Below are 22,160 nucleotides of genomic sequence, written 5' to 3' on the forward strand. Positions count from 1 at the left end.
GTATTTTTTTCTATACTTTGTCTCCATTACTATATACAGAAATGTATATGTATCTTAATGTATTCATATGTCCATATGCATGACAATTGGATCAAAAGTGAAGGTAAGTCATTCAGATGACATCCATCAATTTGGAGATGTAAGCTAACACTTAATAAAGGTTAGGTTTGGGAATACTGAGTGAGGAGTGGCTAGATTATTCTTTGAGCCACAAACGGACCACTTTGGAGGAAGAGACTGTAGGAGGAAAATAAGAGTAAAGACTACATGTTGGAATAAACACTACATTGACATTTTGGGTTAAAGAACTCTCTAAAAATGAAAAGGCACAATAATAGAGGTAGGGGGAAAATCAGGATATTGTGGAAATTTTCAAGGACAGAGTACAGCTCAACTGCCAAAGCCTGCAAATAACTTAAGGCAAATAAGTGCTAAGAAAAGGCAATCAAGAGTGCTGTGGCGAAAATATCAGACTACTGGAATGCATAGAAAATAGGAGGTAAAGGCACGTTTGTGTGGACCATACCATCAACAAATGTGGCAGGAAAGAGAAGGTGACAAATACGTGGAAGTGTTTTTCAAGATGGCAGAAATCTGGTCTCTCTAGGGAGTGAAGCCCAACACACTGTGAGACTGAAGATGCTGGAAGAGAGAAGAAAACAAGGACACAAAAGCCTGAAGACAGTGGGAGACAGTGGGCTCAGGAAAAGGGAAACGTGAGTTGTGACCAGGCACCAGAGAAAAGAATTGGTGTTTCAAGCTAAGGAAAAGGGCTAATCTCTGGTATGGGAAGGAGTTTGGTACCGAGATCTGGGGTCTGGTATGGGACAAATTCTATATTTATCAAGAATCATCTCCATTAAGCCATCTCGGAGAGCTTCCTACAAATAAAAAGTAAATCCCTCATCACATCTTTGCTTCAAGTCATTCATGGCATGAGAACCAAGACAAGAATTTGAGTGAAATGGCATAAAAACTGATGCTAAAGGAAATTTCTTAAACAAGTTATCCACTGACACAAATGACTGACAAGCTCTTATTTCCTTAAAAGGAGGAAAATCCTGATTTATTTTAAAATTATTCTTTGATAATATAAAAGTCTATCCACACTAACAGGGAATGCTGCGTGTAATGAATGTTTCCATGCAACATGGTGAACTGAGGGACTGCTAATTTCCCATAACAGGATTAAAGACAAAACAATTCAAGGTGAAATAATTCAACTCGAGTTTTCCTAAACATCTGTAATTAACCAAGACATGAGATGATTCACGGCACTGGTATTAAGTTATACTGAGGTGGTTTCTCTGTCACAGAGAAGCAGGGCTGGGCTGTCACTGTGATCTCCTCTCAACCCCTTCAACAGCCACCAGCCACGCTCTCCGCACCTGAAAAAAGTCAGCCCCACCTTGGATGATGCCAAGTTAAAACCTGAATGTAGACTCCTCTGTGTCATAAACTCAACAAACTGGAGAAACAAGAATGCTTACTGACCTCTTTAATTATTCCTCAAAAAGAGATCTAAAATTTATGAGTAATAAAATATTTTTGAAAAGTTTATCTTCTAAGTATGTGTGTACCTAAAGCCTACGACTGACGGGTCTGGAAGCTCTAAAGTGGTTTTCAACTTCAAATACTAATGTTTATTAGAGGCAAAGCTAATTAGCCTTGTTATAAGCAGTGTGTGAAGAGTTAATGGTGATTTGAGGAAGCAGAGCTGGCAAAGATTTTCATTTGACAGTGGATTTACAAAACATTCAACAATTCTACTTTCTGAAATCATTTTTTATCTCCTGTCGGTTAAAATAAATTAGTAAGTTAAATGTGGAAGTCTTTGAGGTAGTATCAAAGCAATGCCATTAGGAGGAAACAGAATTTCTCAGAAGTATCTGGAAAATGACTGTCAGAAATGAAGTCACAGAGAAATTACTATGCCCACATTCTTCCACATTCCACAGATGTTTCTTCTATTTGCTTAAAGGAAGTATTTGCTCAAACGCATTCCCCCAACACCACTTGCAGATTTCCTAGGTGTTGTTAATATTTAGCATTTAACTCCCCAGTGAATTCAAACTACCTCCACGAAGTGTTTTTCTCATCCTTCAAAGGTTCCTCATTCTCCAGTTTCTCCTCGAATTTCATTTACTTTGAAATTCTTTACAGGGGCCTCGCAGAGCAGCTCACTAAGGCCCAGGAACCCTGGAAAGAACCCCTGCTTCTTCAACCATGGTCATCCCCTTAATGACTTCAACATTCCTGGCTTCACCAATCCTGGAATGAGCTTGACCGCCAACCCTCCCTCCCCACCCCTACTCTGTTCCATCAGTCCATTCCCAAAGCCAGCACTGTTCCCCCAAAATCCAAGCATTCTCGGTCCGGACCCCTCGAAATCCTCTCCTCACTTGTCTGGCGGCACTCACCCTTCACTGGCAGCCAGGACAGCTCAGCACCGCTGTCCCAAGCTGAGCCATGGTCTCGGACCTCTGCTGGCCCCTCAACCAGGCCTGGCAGTCCCTATCACATTCCCAGTCATTCTTCTCCCTTTGCCCTCAAGAGAAATTCTACATAGTCAGCTCTCTTTAGAATCCTCACTCTTCCTCAAGTGGCAGTTTCAATGCCCACTTAGAAAATGAAACTGCCTCCCAACCCAGAATGCATCCCTACATTCAACTAGGCAGCTCCTCCTCTGGGAGGAGGTTCCCACTCCCCGCCCCGGCAGCAGAACCCTCCCTCCACTTCCTTCTCCCTCTGGTGTCTTCAAAGTTCCCCTGGGCACATAAAGATGCTTAATATGCTTCCATTCTTTTTGTAAACAGCATATATTCAAAATTACAAGTTTCTGTAGAGTACAGTTAATACACGACTAAATCCTGAATATAGTGAGTGGTCTGCTAAATTTTCATTATATTACTTTATATCATTAGAATCTGCCTCCTGGTCCAACTTAACCATAGACCCTGATGCTCATTCCTATTGCTTTAGCTCCAACAAGTAAGTTCCTGAGCTACTGGGACCAAGGCTCTGGCCTTCCTATGTCTGGATCTAGAGGGCCACCCGCTGGCTCCCCAGGCTAAGGGTTCTTCCTCACACTTGGAACTCTGGGCACCCAGCTCCTGGCTTGGTTTCAGTTTGTCCTCCGGATATCTGTACTCCGGGGACTGCAGCGAACCTGCAAGGAACACTGGCTGCTCTGACGGAGTCCGATGGGACAGCAGGTCAGTCCCCTATCCCACCAATTCCCTCGTTTATGGTTTCCTCTCATTTTCTACTAATCTCCGACCGCTCTCTTATCAAACCTGTGGACAGACACGTATGCTGTAACAGGCAGTTCATTTCATTTATCACTTATTTTAAGTTGTTGTAAGTATTCAGAACCAAATTCTGAAATTATACCAAATTCCAAAATTATACAACTCTTCAGTGGTCAGCAAACTATTACAGACCCTATAATATTTTGTAATTCTAGATTATATACAATGTGAATGCTCCAAGATTTAGGCTCAGAGAAGATCAGCATTTTAAGAGTAAAGTATTTCTGAAACTGTTTAGTCAAAAACCAAAAAAAAGAAGGTTAGTATCAGGTAGTTATATACTGGAAAACCAAACCTTAAACAAAGATTTGAGGCTCTGTAAGCTTACAAATGTGCTGGTTTCTACCATATAAATTTCTGACTTTCTCATTTTATACCATCCAAACAAAGGAACCGATATTATGTTTAAAAAAATGATCCAAAAGGAATCTCAGAAAATACACACCAAAAAATAGTAGTAAATTTGTATACTGTATCTTCTGAAGTGAAAACTGAGAAAAGATGGCATGCTAAAACCTATACTAAAGTTTTCCCTCATCAACGTACAACAGAGCAGCAGTTAATCACTTTGGAAAGAGTTATCAGATATCCATCCACATACAATGAGCAAAGGTAATAAGCAAATACAGATATTTCTTGACTTACTATGGGGTTGTATCCTGAAAAACACACTGTAGATTGAAAACATTGTAAGTCAAAAATGCACTTAATACCCCAACCTACCCAACACCATTGCTCAGCCTAGCCTACCTTAAATATGCTCAGGACACTTATAACAGCCTGCCTTGGGCAAAATCATCTAACACAGAGCCGGTTTCATAATGAAGTGCTGAGTATCTCACATAATTTATTGAGTACTATATGGAAAGTGAAGAACAGAATGGTGGCATACGGACAGAATGCTTTTCAGGGCCTTGGTTGTTTACTCCTGTGATCATGTGGCCGACTGGGCACCGCGGCTCACTGTTATGGCCCAGCATTAGAAGAGAATATTGTACCGCGTATCGCCAGCCTGAAAAAAGATCCACACTCAAAATCTGAAGTATGGCTTCTACTGAAATGTGCATCACTTTTGCACCGCTGTAAAGTTGAAAAATTATTAAGTTGAACCATTATAAGTTGCAGACTCTCTGCATGCCAGTTAAGAGAGACAACACTGACCGAGTCCAAGACAGTGAATGACATACAGAAAATACTTAACACAATCATCATCAAGAGAATAAGTCAGGAGGGTCAACATATAACTCTGGAATCCTTTCCTAAATGACACTCTTGCGAACTCAGTAGCTCCAGTTAGGCTGTTATTTTGTCCTGGTCCAAAATATACCTAGATATGGAAAGGCACAATGGAAACATGTTTCTTTCCCAGAAAAATATCTAATTATCAAATGGTAAATCTAATACTCCACTAAAACAAAATTTAGATGAATTAAAATATCTGAGCATTAGCATACCTTTCCAATATCATTGTACCTTTCTAACATCTTTATGGGAGAAAAATAATAAACATTTACAAACCATTTAAAATTAAGTAGTCCACTGTAAACATTCTCCTGTGAACATGGAACATACAGTGGCAGCCAAAGGTGGAACAGGTTTTTAAAATGTAAAAGTAGCAACAAGAATATACTGAATTATGTAATTCCCAAAATCCTGAAAATGAATTTTCATGCCAAAATAGTAGGAAAATGCTAATGACTGTGAATGACCTAAATAAATTGAAGCAACTGAAAGGATGTAGTTGGCTCAGAAGACGAAAAGTGAAATACCTTAAAAGCCAGTTTACGGTTTTCATTCTCTAATTATAATGAATCTTCCAAAATTTAGTGCATAACAGAAAATGGAGAAACAAAGCAAATAAATGCTTTCAAACTGGCTCCAGTTATATTAAATATGGAAACAAATACCAAAACATAATTTTAAAAAGATTAAAAACTAAAATCATGTTTGAAGCACAGGAACATAGCTAGTCTTAAAGAATTTCAACCAAGTTCCTTAAAAAACAAATCAACAGAAAAGCCAGACTTTTTTCTGATAACACAGAAGTCCTTACTGGAGGGGAGGAGCATTTGTGTTTTTCATCCCGAAGAATAAAGCAGAGCCAGGACTGTCAGATATCCTCCAATCACCAAAGCCCTTGACATAGAAATCACCTTCCAACAAGCACAGAGGGGCTCGGAAGTCCACTCTGCCCCAGGCTGCACCTCTTCAAATATCAGTCGCCTCCAGTAATTCAAACATCCAAAATAACTTCAAATTGTAGCGTGTGCCACTGTCATTCCCACGTGGAAGTCCAAGTACCATAAATGTAAGCAGAGCGACGATGGGCGACAAGCACAGAGAAGTTCTTCACCACGGAGGCCCCCAGCTGGTCGGTCTTGCCCAGGCTGCCCGAGTGCACTTGCTAGATAGCCCTGCCCCCGTGTGGACGGCTGAACTTCTGTGTAGCCAGGCCTCCTGCCTTGGGGTCCTGAATGGGAAGATTCCCGCCTAAAATAATCACGTCAAGTGCCCACTTCTGGCTGTTTAAAGATTCATGATAAAGTCTCCTAAGCAGAAACAATCCACTTCCCAGGCGCGGTGTCTTGGACAACGTGGATATGGAACAACTAACTAACTGACGGAGAACGGAAGCTCCAACAACACGTGCCGTAACCGCAAGTGCCTTCCTTACTGAGGCTGTTCTCACACGGGGCTTCTGCAAATAGGGACAGTTCATGTTCTGAGATGATGCTGAGGCCCAACTTAAATGACATCTGTCCTGGTCATACTTCACTACACATGAGCTTTCAGCTAATACTAATGTTGTATATAAAGGTCACGGGACGTTCTCTGGTCCTGGGGCAAACAGGCCATCTCGGCACTCAGGGCTCTTGGTATTCCTTCTGTGTCTGGTACTCATTCCGTGGTCTGGGTCCGGCTGCCTGGAGTCTGTCCTGGAATGCTCCCATCCTCTCTAGTTTCCACCCCATGGACTTTCCTAGACAGGGCTGCTCATCAATGGCCACTTCCCAACCTTGGGGGCCGGCTCTCAGCTCCCCGAAGGGGAAAGCTAGCTCTGATAATCTGGCAACAGAGCCACTGTCCAAGCTCATTACTGCGTCTCAGAGTGGGACTTCTAGGACACGCAGAATGTGAGGGACATCCAGAACCAATAAATAGGTCACAAGGACATCTGGGAAACAGTGGGTCTCTTGACAGCACCCGAATCAGGCTCTGAGGACAGAGCCTTCCTGAAAGCTGTGAAGTCGCCACTGAGAAGAAATCAGTATGTCATGCCCCCATTTGCCTCAGAGATGAAAACAGTAAAGCACCGAGGAAACAGAAGGATCCCTCTCCTGGTTTATCACCTCGGGCCTCCCGAAGCCAGTGTGCAGAGCAGGCCCTCGCACTGTGTGCGGCTCTCACTCCGCCTCCCTGCCAGGCACCGTCAGCCGGTGCTAAATGTTAGCTACTACGACATGTGCAGCCTCCCCAAAATAGGCCAAGTTATGGAGATGGAAAACAACACATTCGAAGACTTCTACTTCGTTCTAATGCTCGGAAGTCATAAAACAACCAGATGAGTTAACATCTGGAGCTTTCATCCAGGAGCACAATGTCTGTTCCAAAGAGAAACGTGCCCAGTTTTCTATGGAAATTACGTGTGTGTGTGCACACACACAGACCTGTGACATTGCTCGGAGGTTATTCTGTTCAATAACAAACGTGCAAATCGAATGATTCCATTCACTGAGTGAAAAATAATGAAATAATGTCAGGGCATCTCTGAGAGGGACGCCTGGGTGGCTCAGCATGTTAAGCGTACGACTCTTGATTTTGGCTCAGGTCATGATCTCATGGTTTGTGAATTCGAGTCTCTTGTCAGGGTCTGAACTAACAGTGTGAAGCCTGCTTAGGATTCTCTCTCTTTCTCTCTCTCTCTCTCTCTCTCTCTCTCTCTCTCTCTCTCTCCCTTCCTACACTCACACTCTCACTCTCTCTCTCAAAATAAATAAATGAACATTAAAAAAAAAAAGATCATCTCTGAGAAGCTGAAGCAGATCCATTTTAGATAAATAAGAATTGTTTCCACTTACTCATTCAGCACACATGAAAATATTCTTTTTATTTCTGTATTTACAACCTCCTTAGGCCTGCCTGCCCACCCCACTGCCCCTGGCTAATGTCACCAACCACCTCCAAATGTCCCCTCCCACCCTTGTGCCTGCTCACCCCCATAAACAGTACTTCAGGAATAACTCTGATCAAAAATTGGGGGGAAGGCAGTTGTAACTGTCAGAAATGTGATGTAACTGTCAGAGTCCATGACATCAGCTCTGTAGATTTGGTGATGGCTCTCTTTGTTCTGTGACTTTATGAAAAAATTACATTATTTCTCCTCACAATACAAAACCAAAGGAAAAGATAAACTCTAGTTCTTGCTCCTTGAATGACCTTATCTGACCAATGGCAGGTCCAAGTTGCCTTCGCCCTCCCCCAGCTATTTGAGGCCACAAGTATCTGTGGATCACTCACTCCCTTCTGGAAATGCCCTCCTCAACTTCTCTAATATCTATCCATAAACTTCTTTGGCTTACTCTACTTTTGACTGCCCTTGAACTAGTGTTCTCTGGTTCTAGCATTAGCCCTCTTTGTTCACAAAGCCATTCTAGGGGTAGAATCTTTTTTTTTTCTCCCCCCAGAAGAAATGCTGTGTGTCCCTCTCAACCTTCCAGTAGAACAGAACAAAGCACAGCTACTTCAGCTGGAGAGGAGGATGGGGGCTCAAGACCCACCCAGCCCAGCCCGGGGCATCTCTGCAGACCTGTAGGGCTCCGAACAAAATAAACTGTAGTTTCCTTCCACACCTTTGGCAGCTCTCAGCTCTGTCTCCATTCCCGACTCTGCTCCTTCAATTCAATGACCTCCTTCTCACTTTTCTACCCAACAAAGTCAGATGCATCCTTCCCAGATCCAGTTCAGAGGGCACCTTCCTTATGATTCTCTGCTGAGAATCACAGGCCTCAAGATGAGCACTCCATCTTCCTTGGAGGTACCTTGGACTGCCTCCACTATTGTTCATAATGTAACGTGTCTGTCTACATTCCTGCTTGCCCTAGATCTGACCACTGTAATGGCAGAGAAGAGGAGGGTGGTGATGGTGTGTGTGACAGATATGAAGGACACAGGTCCCGGATGATCAACAATGAGGCGTGGATATGTTCTGGCTGTGGGGCCAGTGTCCTGATGTGCATGCAGAGAAGCAAGGCTGTGGCTGGAGCGGGGGAAAGCACAGTAGCTGTGGCTCTCCAGCCCGGCCAGCAAGGATAGAACGTAAGCCCTAGAAAGGGACCAGCAAAATCGCGGAACTGCTTCCAAAACAGCTTATGAAACATGAGTTAAGGCAGAATACTGAAGACCTCATTCTCTTTTTTGAAATAATATTTCTCTATTGTTTTCATTAAGATCTAAATTTCTAAAAGGCTTGTATTTTCTTTCAGTTTTGATGAATAAAATCTTGCCTAAAATCTGAGCCAACAAACTTCTTGAGCAGCAGTTGCTAGTGAAAAGAAGCTAAAGAGGGCAGATGTTGGCCTAGGTCCAAGACAGGACAAAATTCTGACCTGCAGAACCGATCCAAAAGCCTGTTAGATAGAGGTGGAGGCAGACAACACCCACAAGAACAGATGGCTCACAGTCATTGTGCTTATAACCTTTTCAAAACCAAGAGTCCTTGTAAGGCTCTGTAAGAGTCCTTTAGAAATATATGGATATTCAGTTTAATGAAGAAAGCAACCACTAAAGGCAAACATCTATGACTAATTGGTCATCAGTTGGCAAACTGGATTCAGGTTGGCCTCTGGAAGTCCTAAAGGTACTAGCCAGATCCCTTTGTTCTGCAGCAGAGCCTGAAGACTCTACCTGATTCCCCTCACTTTGGAAAATTAATAAGGGTGATAATTCTGGTAGATTTCTGTAACCTACAGCAATGCATATCCTCAGGAAGGATTGGGAGTGGGCCACAGCACAGGCTGGTGTCCAGTTAACCAACATCCAAGCCAGCAAGGAGGCCAGATGCTCAGTGAACTGGGACTAGTGAGGGCAGGCCCCCTGTTCCTGCCAAGATCACATGACCTGAATCTAGTCATGAGAAACACTGAACAGCTCCAGGCTGAGGATTCTTTAAAACCATGAAGGAGGAAAGATAATACCTGAAAGCCATGCATGCTCCTGGATGGGACCCCATACCAGAAAGGAAACAGAGACACCACTGGGACAGTAGTGGAATTTGGATGGGAACTATAGATTAAACAGCATCATTGTGTCAGTGTTGATTTCCTGCTTTGGTTTCATGGTGGGTAATAGAGACTCACTTTGCATGTGGGAACTAAACCCTTCAAAATTTAGGGGTTGTGGGTCATCATACCTATAGTTTGTTTCCAAAGGTTCAACAAGTATATAACAATAATACAGTAACAAGTGTAGTAATAATGAGTGTACACACATCTACCTCCACCACCTCTATCTTTATCATCACCTCCGCCTTCATCACGGCCTCTTCCTCCATCACCACCTCTACCCCATCACCACCATCCTCACCAATACCAAAACCTCCACCACCTCCGACAGTATCGCCACCTCTCACTTCCCCACCCCTGCCCCCACCCCTGCACCACCACCACCACCACCACCACCACCACCTCCGCCTCCATCACCATCACCTCTGCCTTCATCACCAACACCACCACTTCCCCCTCCACTACCACTTTCCCTACCTCTAATGGTACTACAAACCCTACTTTGGCTATTCAAAAAATCTCCCCCTAATTCCTCGGTATTCAGGCGTGTTTCCCAAAAGAAAAGTGAATAGAGAAAATAACTTGGTTACTTTACTTGACTCCATATCAAATGAGTTACATTATTTTATATCTCCTCTTACTTCTCTCAATACCCACTACTTTAACTTGGTATATGTTCAAAGTCAAACAGATATTTAGTTATAAAAAATTTAATGGTCTCTAAGCTTTTCTCTACTAAGCTGCTACAGTAATGAAATAGTCAACCAACAAATATTTAATAGGCATAAAATCTGACATGCCTAGCATTAAGGGAAACATAAAAGAAATACTCTCTGTCTCTGAGGACCTGAAGCGCATGATACAATTAGGAACAAAACATGCACTACGAGTTGAGGGCACAGTGAGGAGATGTGCTGGTAGTCTTGGGGCCAGTACCTGCAATGACACAGAGATCTGTAAAAGTGAACAGAAAGATGCCCAAGTCACTAGAGCTCAGGGTGGAAAGAAAGCTGTGCACCCAGAGCAAAAGGGGTTTCCAATGCTCAGTGCTGTTCCTTCTAGGCTCTCATACCAACTGGTGAGGTGGACAGTGGTGATCTAGTGGGAGCGAGAAAGGGGAGAAGTGGATGGCCCCCTCCCAAGAAAATGGGAGGCAAGCTAACTATGTATTCAGTGTTCCTTCACAAGTTTACCTTCTACTAATTTACTCACCTTGTAGTGCCTAGCTACTTATTCACTAGTCGAGTACCCAATCACGCCAAGAAGAAAGCAAACTTGGTATATGTTCAAAGTCAAATAGATATTTAGTTATAAAACTGGGCTCTGGATTCTCTCATGTCCCACAGATTATAGAGGAGGTCTTGAGGGTAGGAGAAGAAGAAAACTTCTATCATTCATATCTCCACAGGTCAGAAATATTTTCTATAGGCCTAATTGGAGACTCCTCTTTATCATGAGAAAAAAGTACCTTTTTTCAAATGTGAAAAATCGCTGATCATCAATAAAACCATAGAACTACCTTATATTCAGGCAGAAATGGAACTTATTAGCCCAGAAAAGTATGCAAATATAATACTCCAAATAATATCTTATTATCATATATTTTTCTTCTCATAAAAAAATCCTTTAAAGCTTTTGAAATGTATTATTTTTGCCTAATGGCACTCCGTAACATCTGAAACTGTCTTTTATCCAAGGCTAAGGGAACATACCCATAAACTATTAATTGGTTCACTGTTTCTCTTTATTGTGCATAAAAATTCTTGTAGTATTTGTCTGTTGGCAGAAAGAGAAAATTAGCAATCTAGATTTACACCCACAAGCAGGAAATAAATTGCTTAAGTCTATATTCAGGATAGCTTCCCCCCACTGAATGAATCCTACTCAACTGGCTCCATTTTCCTGTTTTAGGGAGGATGTATAATCAAGAGAAGCTGTAAAATTGCAAGCAATCTGTTGAATTTTTAAATTATCACTTAAAATGTTTTGACTATACACTTAGAATCTGAGAGGAAGGAAAGGACAGAAGTGTAAGTGCAACCTGATCATTCTAAGGGGCGCCTGGGAGGCTCAGTTGATTAAGCATCCAATTCTAGATACCAGCTCAGGTAGTAATCTCTTGGTTCAGGTCATGATCTCTTGGTTCATGGGATTCAGCCCCACATTGGGCTCTCCACCAATAGCCTGGAGCCTACTTGGGATCCTCTTTCGCTCTCTCTCTGCCCCTCCCCAGCTGGTATATTCTTCCCCCTGCCCTCCCCCTCAAAACAAATAAACTTAAAAAAAGACAAACAGGCAATAACACCAGAGCAAAATGGAATAGCTAAGCATTTAAACATTAAATGAATCTAAAAACAAATGGTCACTTTTCTTTTTCATACTGATTATCAATGTATCACTCCATTACCTCGAAGGGGAAAAAAAGAACTTATCACATGTTTTTAGAGCATTGTATCCATTAAAGTGTTGAAGAAAGGCTCAGATTTTCAAGGTAAAACATGTGTTCCTAACAGACTTGTCCAGTTCAGGCCTTGCCTAAGAAAACTGTACCAAGCATCTCTGGGACACTGTCTCATGGATCCAGTGAGACTGGATGGATTCCAGTCTCCTCCAGTGAGCTAGGAAGTCAGTCATTTATGCTGTAGGGTTTACAAAATGAACTAGAATGCCCATCCCATTTAATCCCCACAGAGAAAGCTGAAACAATCACTTCTCCCCAGGAGTGAAATGGCATCAATCTGACGCCTGGGACTGAAGCCAACCGTCTCAGCTGGAACCTGAAGCTTCTCAGCCAGAAATTGGGACCTTGAATGCATAGCAAGTGAACCTCCTGTTCCATTTGCTATGTTCTTCCAAGAGCAATAACAATTGTATTTTCTCTTAGGCAAAGTTGGAAGTAAAATGCAAAAATAAAAATATAAATGTTATTCTGTTGGTCATGCAAATTCGATCTGTGCCCAAGGCAGGAGACCATGCACTAAGCTTAAGTCTTTCTAGTTGAAGGTTTTCTAGTTACTCTGGCAGTCAAAGGAAGCCATACATCTAATAAAAAGTTTTATAAATTTTTTAAATAGCATATGACAAAGTTTTCAGTCTTTTTTGAACTAGAGATATCTATAGTGGCTAAACTATTCTCTAAAGGGGACAAGAATTATCTATTCCTGTATAAATAAACATCATTTACCAAATAACTGTCTTTTAGACACTGTGGCTGAGGCTTTAAAATGTGGTTCTCCATGATTACATTACAGTCAACTGTGTCAGAGAACCAGATCTAAATCCCTTTCACCTCCCATGAGACTCTTTTTTTTTTTAATTTTTCAATGTTTATTTATTTTTGAAAGAGAGAAACAGAGTGTGAGCAGCGGAGGGACAGAGAGAGAAAGGGAAACACAGAATCTGAAGCAGGCTCCAGGGCTCGAACTCATGAACGTGAGATCATAACCTGAGCCAAAGTTGGACGCTTAACTGATTAAGCCACACAGGCGCCCCAAGGAGACTCTTTTCTAATCAACTTTTTAAGTGTAGCACTTCCTTCTTTTAAAAAGACAGAATTTAAAAAGTGGAGGGGAAAAACATCCTTTTCATCTCCATGCCAAAGACGCTCTATGCCCCTATGTATTTTGGACATTAGAATATTAACTGCCATTGCTTATGGTAGACAGTTGGAGTAGCCAAGCTGTTAGGCTTTTATTTTAAAACTCCTTTATTGTTTGGAAAATCAGTTTCTTGCTTTCCTAAAAATGGAACATGCTCATTGTAAACATTTCTAAGAATCTAAAAATCTTCAAAGATTGCTGTCCTACCACCTGTTACTGCAAAAACCTGTTACTGCAAAAAAAAATGAACTCAAATTTTTGAAAAGTCTAATTGATTGCAGTACTCTTGACCCTTGAACACAGGTGTGAAATGATGGGTCTACTTATATGTGGACTTTTTACAATGCAGTACAATGAATATATTTTGCCTTCCTTATGATTTTCTTAAGAACATTTTTTCTAGCTTAGCTTATTGTAAGAATAAAGTAAATACATGCAACATACAGAATGTATGTTAACTGATTACTTATGTTATTGGTAAGGCTTCTAGTCAACAGGAGGGTATTAGTAGTTACGTTTTGGGGAGTAAAGTTATACATGGATTCTCAACTGCATGGAGGATGGAGGCATCTGACCCCTGCAACCGTCCAGGGTTGACTATAATTACATTTCATTAATATAGTCTCATTACTGAAAGACATGAAATGTCAGTATACCAAAGTCCAACACACGACCTTTCAATGTACCCTCAAGAAAGTAGAAAGTCGCAAACACAGTCCTTGAAGCTGAGTAAACTATTACACCAGAACACATGCTCCTCCCTGGAACGGACCTTCTGTAAACCTCAACTCTACCTCTTTCTCTTAACCTCAGTGTCAAACACCTTCCCTCTGGGGCTGCTAAGACATTTCACTTTTGACATCAGGTCAAATAGGAAAGATCATCAAAAAAGAAAAGAAATTAATTCTGCAGATGTTAACTGCACCTGGGTAGTGTTATTTTTTCCTTGTTTGAACTGTGTACTCACTTGAGCCAGATTAACTCTTGCATGGAATAAGTCAGGGAATGAGTTATCAGTAATTTTAAAACATATTCATCATGATAAAAAGATAACACTATTTGCCGACTTTTCCTTATAGGTGACATCATCTATTTCTGGGACGCTGAAAACAGTATTACATGAAGAAAGGCTTTTTTTCTGTCACATTCTACAGACACTTTAACCTCTTCTGCAACCAGAGAGACCATGATTCAGCAAGCAAACGTATTTTATGACATGCCAAATGTATTAGTTATTGGACTATCCTTCAGTAATGACAATGTTTAATGCCACAAAAAAAGAATTTATATTTCCAATTTCCACTTTTATATTCCAAAAAGTAACTTAAATTTGCTTCTCAACTTGGTGTTTCACTTTTGAAAAGCAATTCACTTTATTTTAAACTATAGTTATGTTTTCTTCGGTCATTTTGTTAGGTGTACTTAACAAAAATTTACTGTCTTCTTACTCCTTTTCTCAGTTATTGCTTAAATGTCTTCTGATAGGTCACATTTCACCTTCTAATGTCTTGGATGATAAAATGGTCAAGGACACTTTCAGGCAAAATTGAGTATAATTATTTTAATAAGAGTAATTAAAATAGAGTATGCACATTTACTGAACTTTTGTCTTTATGAACTACAGATAAAAGACACAGAAGTCTGATCCTCAAGAAAGAAAGGCTTTGTTATCACAGTTTGAAACAGGTATGGTCGATGGTACTTTTATAATTCAGAAATTGTCAGAGCTCAAAGGGAAGAAGAAGTAAACACATCTGGTCTACTAAACACCCTAAATATCTGTTCATTGGCCATTGAACCCTATAATATATAAATCTGAATAAAACCTTCTTACAGCAAAGAAAATTCTACTATGTCCTTTATAGCACTGCAGTATCTCCAATGGACTAATACAATGTAACTAACAGCAAAGGACCTTGGGGCCTGACAGTACCCTGGCCTTCCTCTAAAAACATGCATGAATGTACCACATACCCACACGAAAACCTGTCACTTGTCCTGGAAAAACAAAAAAGATAAGACCACTAATGTAATCACTTAGAAAGTACCAGCATTAACTAAATCGGGATCTATCCTAATAATAGCAAAGTAACTCTATTTTCTGGCACTGCCAGGAAGCTGGGTGTCTGGGGTCAAATACTTAGATCTCTATTTATGTCAACCTGTGGATTTGAAATTTTCTTAGACATTTACATTAACATCCGACTGAACTTAATTTACTTTTTGCTGTAGAGTTCAGGAGGTATTTCTTTATCTTGGTCTTTGAGTCAGAATTCTTTAGTATAAATACTTCATAAGGATACCAGTTAACAGAGCATTCTGATTGGTAACCTGTTGGATACACCAGTTTTCATTATTTAAAAAAATGCTCACAACAAAATAAGACTGCTGTGTTTTTTGTGAAAAAACAATGAAGTTAAAAATTTCATATTCTTTGAAAAATAAAAAAGAATTCCTGAGCAGTCACTTACAGTGAGTTCGCAGAAATCGATGCTGTCGAGGCTCTTGCTTCTGTGGAGTCTCCCTTTTATCCGTCTTAGAGAAGGTTTCCCTTGGCTGACGCTAGAAGCAGCACCGTTCGGATTTTCAGAGGATGGCGTTACCCTGAAAGAAGGGGGAAACTTTAATTTTTTAGGTTTAGAGGTAGACACATTTCTTGAGTATGAAACAAGTATTTACTTGAGGAAACCTCATACTCCTTTTTTCGACCAAGAAGCTAAGAACCACAGTGCAGCTAGCTCCCATCAGACACCCTTTCTAAATATTTCTCAGCAGCTTGCTGGCGTAGAAATTTTTCTTGACAGGGTTCAAACATTTCTACATTAAGATTCACTAAAAGTCAATTCTGTGACCATCAAAGAAGCAATTAAAGCCGGACTGAAGTTTCCTAGGTAACTGGGAGGCATCTGCTTCCCTCTGGTAGTTCTTTATATCCAGCGCTCAGCCCAGTGCCTGGCACGCCCGTGCAAGTCAGTTCTCATTGTGTACGACCACAGATATGTGCCTTTTTAAGCATGAAAATTACTTTAAAAATTTTAAACGTGACAGTCAATGCTTAATTCACCATGATTACAGAACAAAGAAAATACAGATACGCGGAAATGGTAAATAATCTAAGCCATCTACAGATGCACACTGGCACACATGCTTGAACATATAACCGTACACTCAAGACCGTCGTGTGCTCAGTCGTTTCTGTGCCACTTCTGCTGGCTGCTTTAGAAGGTGCCTGGGAACCTGGGGGGAAACTGCTTAGTGGGTTATCATCTTAGAGAGGACAAAGGTTCTAAGTAGTAAGACCGATTGGTAAGTACGGCTTATCAAAATCAGTTTCCTTTGTTTTATGATCAGATTTCCTGCTTGTATACATCTTGTGTTCATATACTTTTCAACTTTCCTGACCTACTTAATACTTTGTATTTAAGACGTTGTCTGAAAGAGATAAAATAGGCCTCTCATTGCTTGAAAAGAACACACAGAATGAACTACCAGCAATTTGTATCAGTAAATGTGACTTATATAATAAGACGGGAATAAATATCATAAAATAGAGTATTTTAGGTACGGCTGCATTTAAAGTGAAAGGACCACACCCCCATAGATATGATATTTAAACAGTGTGAAAAGATACAAAAATGAAAAGTAAAGCCTACTTCTCCCCCCCATCCCAAATCCCCATTTTTTAATTATTTATTTTGAGAGAGAGCAAGCACAAGTGTGTGCACGCATGCGTAAAAGGCTGGGGGAGTGCAGAGAATCCCAAGCTGGTACTACGCTCAGTGCAGAGCTCTACGCACTGCGCACTGCGCACTGCTCGATTTCACAGTGAGATCCTGACCTGAACTGAAATCGAGTCACTTCACCAACTATTTCAAGGGTCAGACACTTAACTGACTGAGCCACCCAGGTGCCCCTCCCATCCCTTTTCTAAGGACAATCACCATTAACAGTCCTTTGTATAACAGTTTCCCAAATAAATGCTCTTGCTTATCTACCTACACGTTAATCTCCTTTCAAAACTTTTCAGCAAATTGTTCACATTGTCCTGCACCTTACTTTTTTATTCAATATTTCTTGAGGCTCTTCCCAAAATAACCCAGATCTATTTCATGTTTTTAATGGCTAAACAGTCTTCCATTGTATAGGTATATCACAATTTATTCAACCACTCCCCTACCAATGGGCATTTAATTTAGTTTCCAAATGTTTGCTATCAAATTATAAAGCAATGAACATATTTGACATCTTTAGATACAAATACAATATTTACTTAGGAAACACTCCTAGAAGTAAAATGCAGGGTCAGAGGTTTCTAGGTATTGCTAGGCACTGCCTTTTGAAAAGGCATTAGCAATTTACGCTTCCATCAACAGTATACGAGAATGTTCCTATGGGTGGGGGATAGTGGTCCTTAAATAGAAGGGTGACTTAATCATTTTATTTTATTATTTTATAACTCAACTTCTCCATGTCCTTCATTATATTTGTCTTCCTGAATTGATGATTTGTGGAAAAAAAAAAAAAGACTTGTCATTACAGAGGTTCCCAATGTGAATATGGATCTGACAACTGACCTTTATACATTAGTTTTTCCTTTACATATTTCAAGTCTGTTTTATTAGATGCCTTAATGTTTATAATTCATATCTTTTTTGAGATTTAACCTTTTATCATATTAAGTCTCTATTCCAATTAAAGATTTTACCTTAAATACTATTTTGTCTAATAATTTCCCCATCTACATTAAAAGAGAGAGAGGGAGAGGGAGGGAGAGAGAAAGAGGTAAGGAATCTGAAGCAGGCTCCAGGCTCTGAGTTGTTATCACAGAGCCTGACTCAGGGCTCAAATTCACAAACTGTGAAATTATTACCTGAGCCGAAGTTGGACACCTAACCGATTAAGCCACCCAGGTGCCCCCACATCTACATTTTTATATTCCCCTTTTCTTGATTTATCTTTCTCTGTGCTCACATTTTCAACCATTCCTAGTGTCTGCCTGTTCCCACCCTTCCTCCTTTGAGTACCTTTAATTCTTGTTAACTCTTTAGCAGCATGTAACTGGACTGTTTTTTTGTTCTTTTTAATGTTATTTATTTTTTATTTGAGAGCAAGAGAGCACAAGTGGGGGAGAGGCAGACGGGAACACAGGATCCAAAGCAGGCTCTGAGCCAATGCAGGGCTCAAACTCATGGACCATGAGATCACGACCTGAGTGAAGTCAGGCGCTCCAGATGCTCAACCAACTGTGCCACCCAGGCGTCTGTTTTCTCTTTTACCCAATCTGAGACTAAGTATCTTTTGAGAGAAACTTAATCCATTCAAATTTATTGTGTTTACCACTATGTTTAGATTTATTCTTGCCATGTTCTTTTATGGTTTGTGATGATTTTTAATTGTTGTTGTTGTTGTTGAGAAGAGGGTGTGAGTGGAGGGGAGGAGCAGAGTAAGAGGGAGAGAGAATTTTAAGAAGGCTCCATCCGATGTGGGGCTCCATCACACAATTGTGAGATCACGACCTGAGCTGAAATCAAGAGACGATTTTTTTTTATTTGGTTTGGTTTGGTTTGGTTTTATAGTTATTTATTTTGAGAAAAGGGAAAGAGATAGAGTGCAAGCAGGGGAAGGGCAGAAAGAGAGAATTTCAAACCAACTCCATGCTGTCAGTGCAGAGCCCAACTCCGGACTGGATCTCATGAACGGTGAGAACATGACCCAAGCCAAAATCAGGAGTTGGCCATTTAACCGACTGCGCCACACAGGCACCCCTGGTTTGTGTATTTATGCGTGCATGTGTGTGTGTGTGTGTGTGTGTGTGTGTGTGTGTATGTGTGTAATTTAAATGCTTTCTTCTTTCCTACTTTTCCTACTTCCATACTTTTCCTACCTTTTCAGTATGATTGAATTTTCTTAGTCTCTACCCATCCCCGGACATTTTCCCCTCCAATTAGTGCTTTCAAAGTCATACATCTTATTAGCACAACTCTGACTCTAGCTAACTGTACATACATTTACATATTTATATGCATGTAGATACATATATACATACATATGTACATACATAAATATTTAATCTGAAATATTTCTATCAACATGTACGGTTCATTGGTATTCTCATCTCCTCTTATACAAGATATGACTTAAAAAATTTTTTTTATGTTTATTTACTTTTGAGAGAGAGAGAGAGTGTGTGAGCAGGCAAGGGGCAGAGAGAGAAAAGGAGACACAGAAACCAAGCAGGCTCTAGGCTTTGAGCTGTCAGTACAAAGCCTGATATGGGGCTCCAACTCACAAACTGTGAGATCATACCTGAGCCGAAGTCAGATGCTTAACCGACTGAGCCACCCAGGTGTCCCAAGAAATGACACTTAACACATCTTCATTTCTCTTCTTTTTCAGAACCATTACAACCCTACCAAAAGCCCTGCCTTTTCTTGGAATAGTTTCAAGGTCTTCTAACTTCTCTTTCACACTTTTGGTCCCTTTGTTCTTTTGGGATTCTTTAGTTTCCTCCTCCAGATTGCTAATTTGCCTTTCAATTTTGATAATTCAGCCATTTTCTTTCACTTCAATGAGTTAAGTTTACATTTCTAAACTGTCTAGTAGGCTTTTTTTTATTAATATAGTACTCTCTTGCATCTTTCTGAAAATAACCATGTTAATCCAGGGTTTTTCTATTTTCTCAGGGATTAGTTCTTTTGTTGGTTGAGTATGGTAATTCTTTTAATACTGGCTTTGTCGACTGTTTGATGATTTTTACTGTCTACTTATATTTGTATTCTAGAACATCTGTTTCCACACTAGCATTTACTGTGGCCTGCCTTTGGCAACTCTGACAGGGAAATGGGACATGCTGCTGAGACATGTAACTTCTCTTCTGGGTCAAAGGACGTAGCAGTCATCTCAGGTACAGGCTCTCTGGGCCAAGAGCCCACAGGCGCTGCTTTAGTAAGCGAGAAATCTACACTGTTGCCCACAACTTATCACAAATTAGTGAGGCAAGGAAGACAACCAACCGAGTGCATCGAATCTGATTCATCCCCCAGATGTCCTCTGCTTCTTTCCTCCCTGGATGCTGCTTCAAGCTATCGACCTCTCTTTGTGCAGAAATTCTGGGCAGTGGTTCCTTCAAGGCTTTTCTCTCCGTAGACTCATCCCTAACTACTAAGTACATTTCAGAGATTCCTCAAAAATGCTGGTCTGCTGATGGCCTTTGGTGTTGTTTGCTCCGATTGTTATTCTTCTTGTGGCTTAAAAAAAATTTTTTTAATGTTTATTTATTTTTTGAGAGGGAGAGAGACACAGAGTGTGAGTAGGGGAGAGGCAGAGAGAGAGAGAAAGAGACACAGAATCTGAATCAGGCCCCAGGCTCTGAGCTGTCAGCACAGAGCCTGATGAGGGGCTCAAACCAATGAACCTTGAGATCATGACCTGAGCCGAAGTTGGATGGTTAACCCACTGAGCCACCCAGGCGCCCCTCTTTTGGTGGCTTTTTAAGTTCATATTTTTATTTAACTGAATTGTCGATGAGAGCACCTTTCAAGTCACCTCCCAGAATAAAAGTCTGATGATGTCTCTTTCATTATTTTCAACACAAAATAAAAAAATGGTATGCTGTAGAGTTTTGTTCTCTTCTCTGCAGACTGAAAGCTTCCATGAAAATAATTTCGTTGAAGAAAAGAGGGCATATTGGAAAAATCACTGTAAAACAACATGTAAGTCTTAAATTTTCTTTGTCTCCCTTCTCCCACTTAACTTTGATAGCACAGATTATGTGGAACATTAATATTACAAAAAAATATAAGCTTTTCTGACAAAGACATTTGTTATAGGTTTTTCTTTCATTTTACTTAGAAAGGCATCACTATTTACCTTTTCCCCAAACCTAAAACCTATGAGAAGAATTTACATCCACCACATTTATAAATAATGGCCAAGAAATAAATAATCAGGAGAATGGTCCTTGATGATAGGGAAAATAAGTTAGTAACTGAGATACAAGCATCTTAGATATTTTCCCTCAAACTCTGAGGAAATCAGAATTTAGCTTCCAAAGAAGTTTTTCTTTTCCTAATTCTTAGTTCCATTTAATCATCCCTAGGGGATGACTTAGGAGGAAATTTCTGCTTCTCTCCAATCCCTTCATATCATCCCTAATGGGATCATGTTTTTGTAGGCATGGCTGGCATGCGTGGAAGGCAGAAACCCAGGGTCCACCCTCTCACTTTGTTTCTAACTCCGGAGCTTTGGCTCACCGTCGTTTTTGACCATGGTTCACTCGGAACAAACAACTCCCAAGCTTATGTGCCTCGCCCATCTCTAATTTCCAGTGGAAAAGATCTCAATAATAACAAATGATTGAGCAAAAACCATCCAGACGGTAAAAACAAAGGAGTTACACATGAACAAACTACCAACAAAGGTAACACCTAACAAATCTTCTACTAGATATTAATTTTAAAATATCACCAACTGACACCACAAACCAATTCAAGACTAACACTGATGGGTGACAGCAAAGTGTCTTTCCCCCAAACAAGGAGGTAAGAACAGGAGCCTAAGCACAGCAGGGCAGTTGACTTTAGGATCCTGAATCCTTGTGAAGGACACAAGTAAAAGCTAGTAAAATGCTAATTTTTGTTTGTAAGTATCAGACTTAGAAATCTCAAGAGTTCACTTAAAAGGTGTATCAAAATGGTCCTTAGCTGTACTTGTAAATAATAATGTGTATAACTGCCTATAATTTGCTCATTAAAGAAACTAAAAAACAGATGGATGTTAACTAGACTTAATGTATCTGATCACTTTGCTATATATACAAATACTGAATCAATATGCCGTACTCCTGAAAGTAATATATTGTATGTCAATTATGCTTCAATACATTTTTAAAAAGTATAAAAACAAAACAAGAAAGGACTAGGATATTAGAGCCATTCCCATCTCATCAGGGAACCTCTGTGACTCACGAT

The 22,160-nt window shown here is 40.4% G+C and overlaps 1 protein-coding gene across 1 annotated transcript in view; it reads right to left on the reverse strand.

The window, feature by feature from the left end:
• TJP1 (tight junction protein 1) overlaps nt 1–16,561 on the reverse strand; it is a 231,169-nt gene extending 214,608 nt beyond the window's left edge. The window contains exons 1-2 of the mRNA XM_029952281.1: nt 16,506–16,561; nt 15,663–15,795 (exon numbers count right to left, since the gene is read on the reverse strand). Of these exons, the coding sequence (XP_029808141.1) occupies nt 15,663–15,795; nt 16,506–16,561 (189 nt within the window). The remainder of the gene's footprint in view (nt 1–15,662; nt 15,796–16,505) is intronic.
• Nucleotides 16,562–22,160: the final 5,599 nt, after the last annotated feature.

The sequence above is a fragment of the Suricata suricatta genome, chromosome 9, assembly GCF_006229205.1.
Source record: "Suricata suricatta isolate VVHF042 chromosome 9, meerkat_22Aug2017_6uvM2_HiC, whole genome shotgun sequence".
Classification (NCBI taxonomy): domain Eukaryota; kingdom Metazoa; phylum Chordata; class Mammalia; order Carnivora; family Herpestidae; genus Suricata; species Suricata suricatta.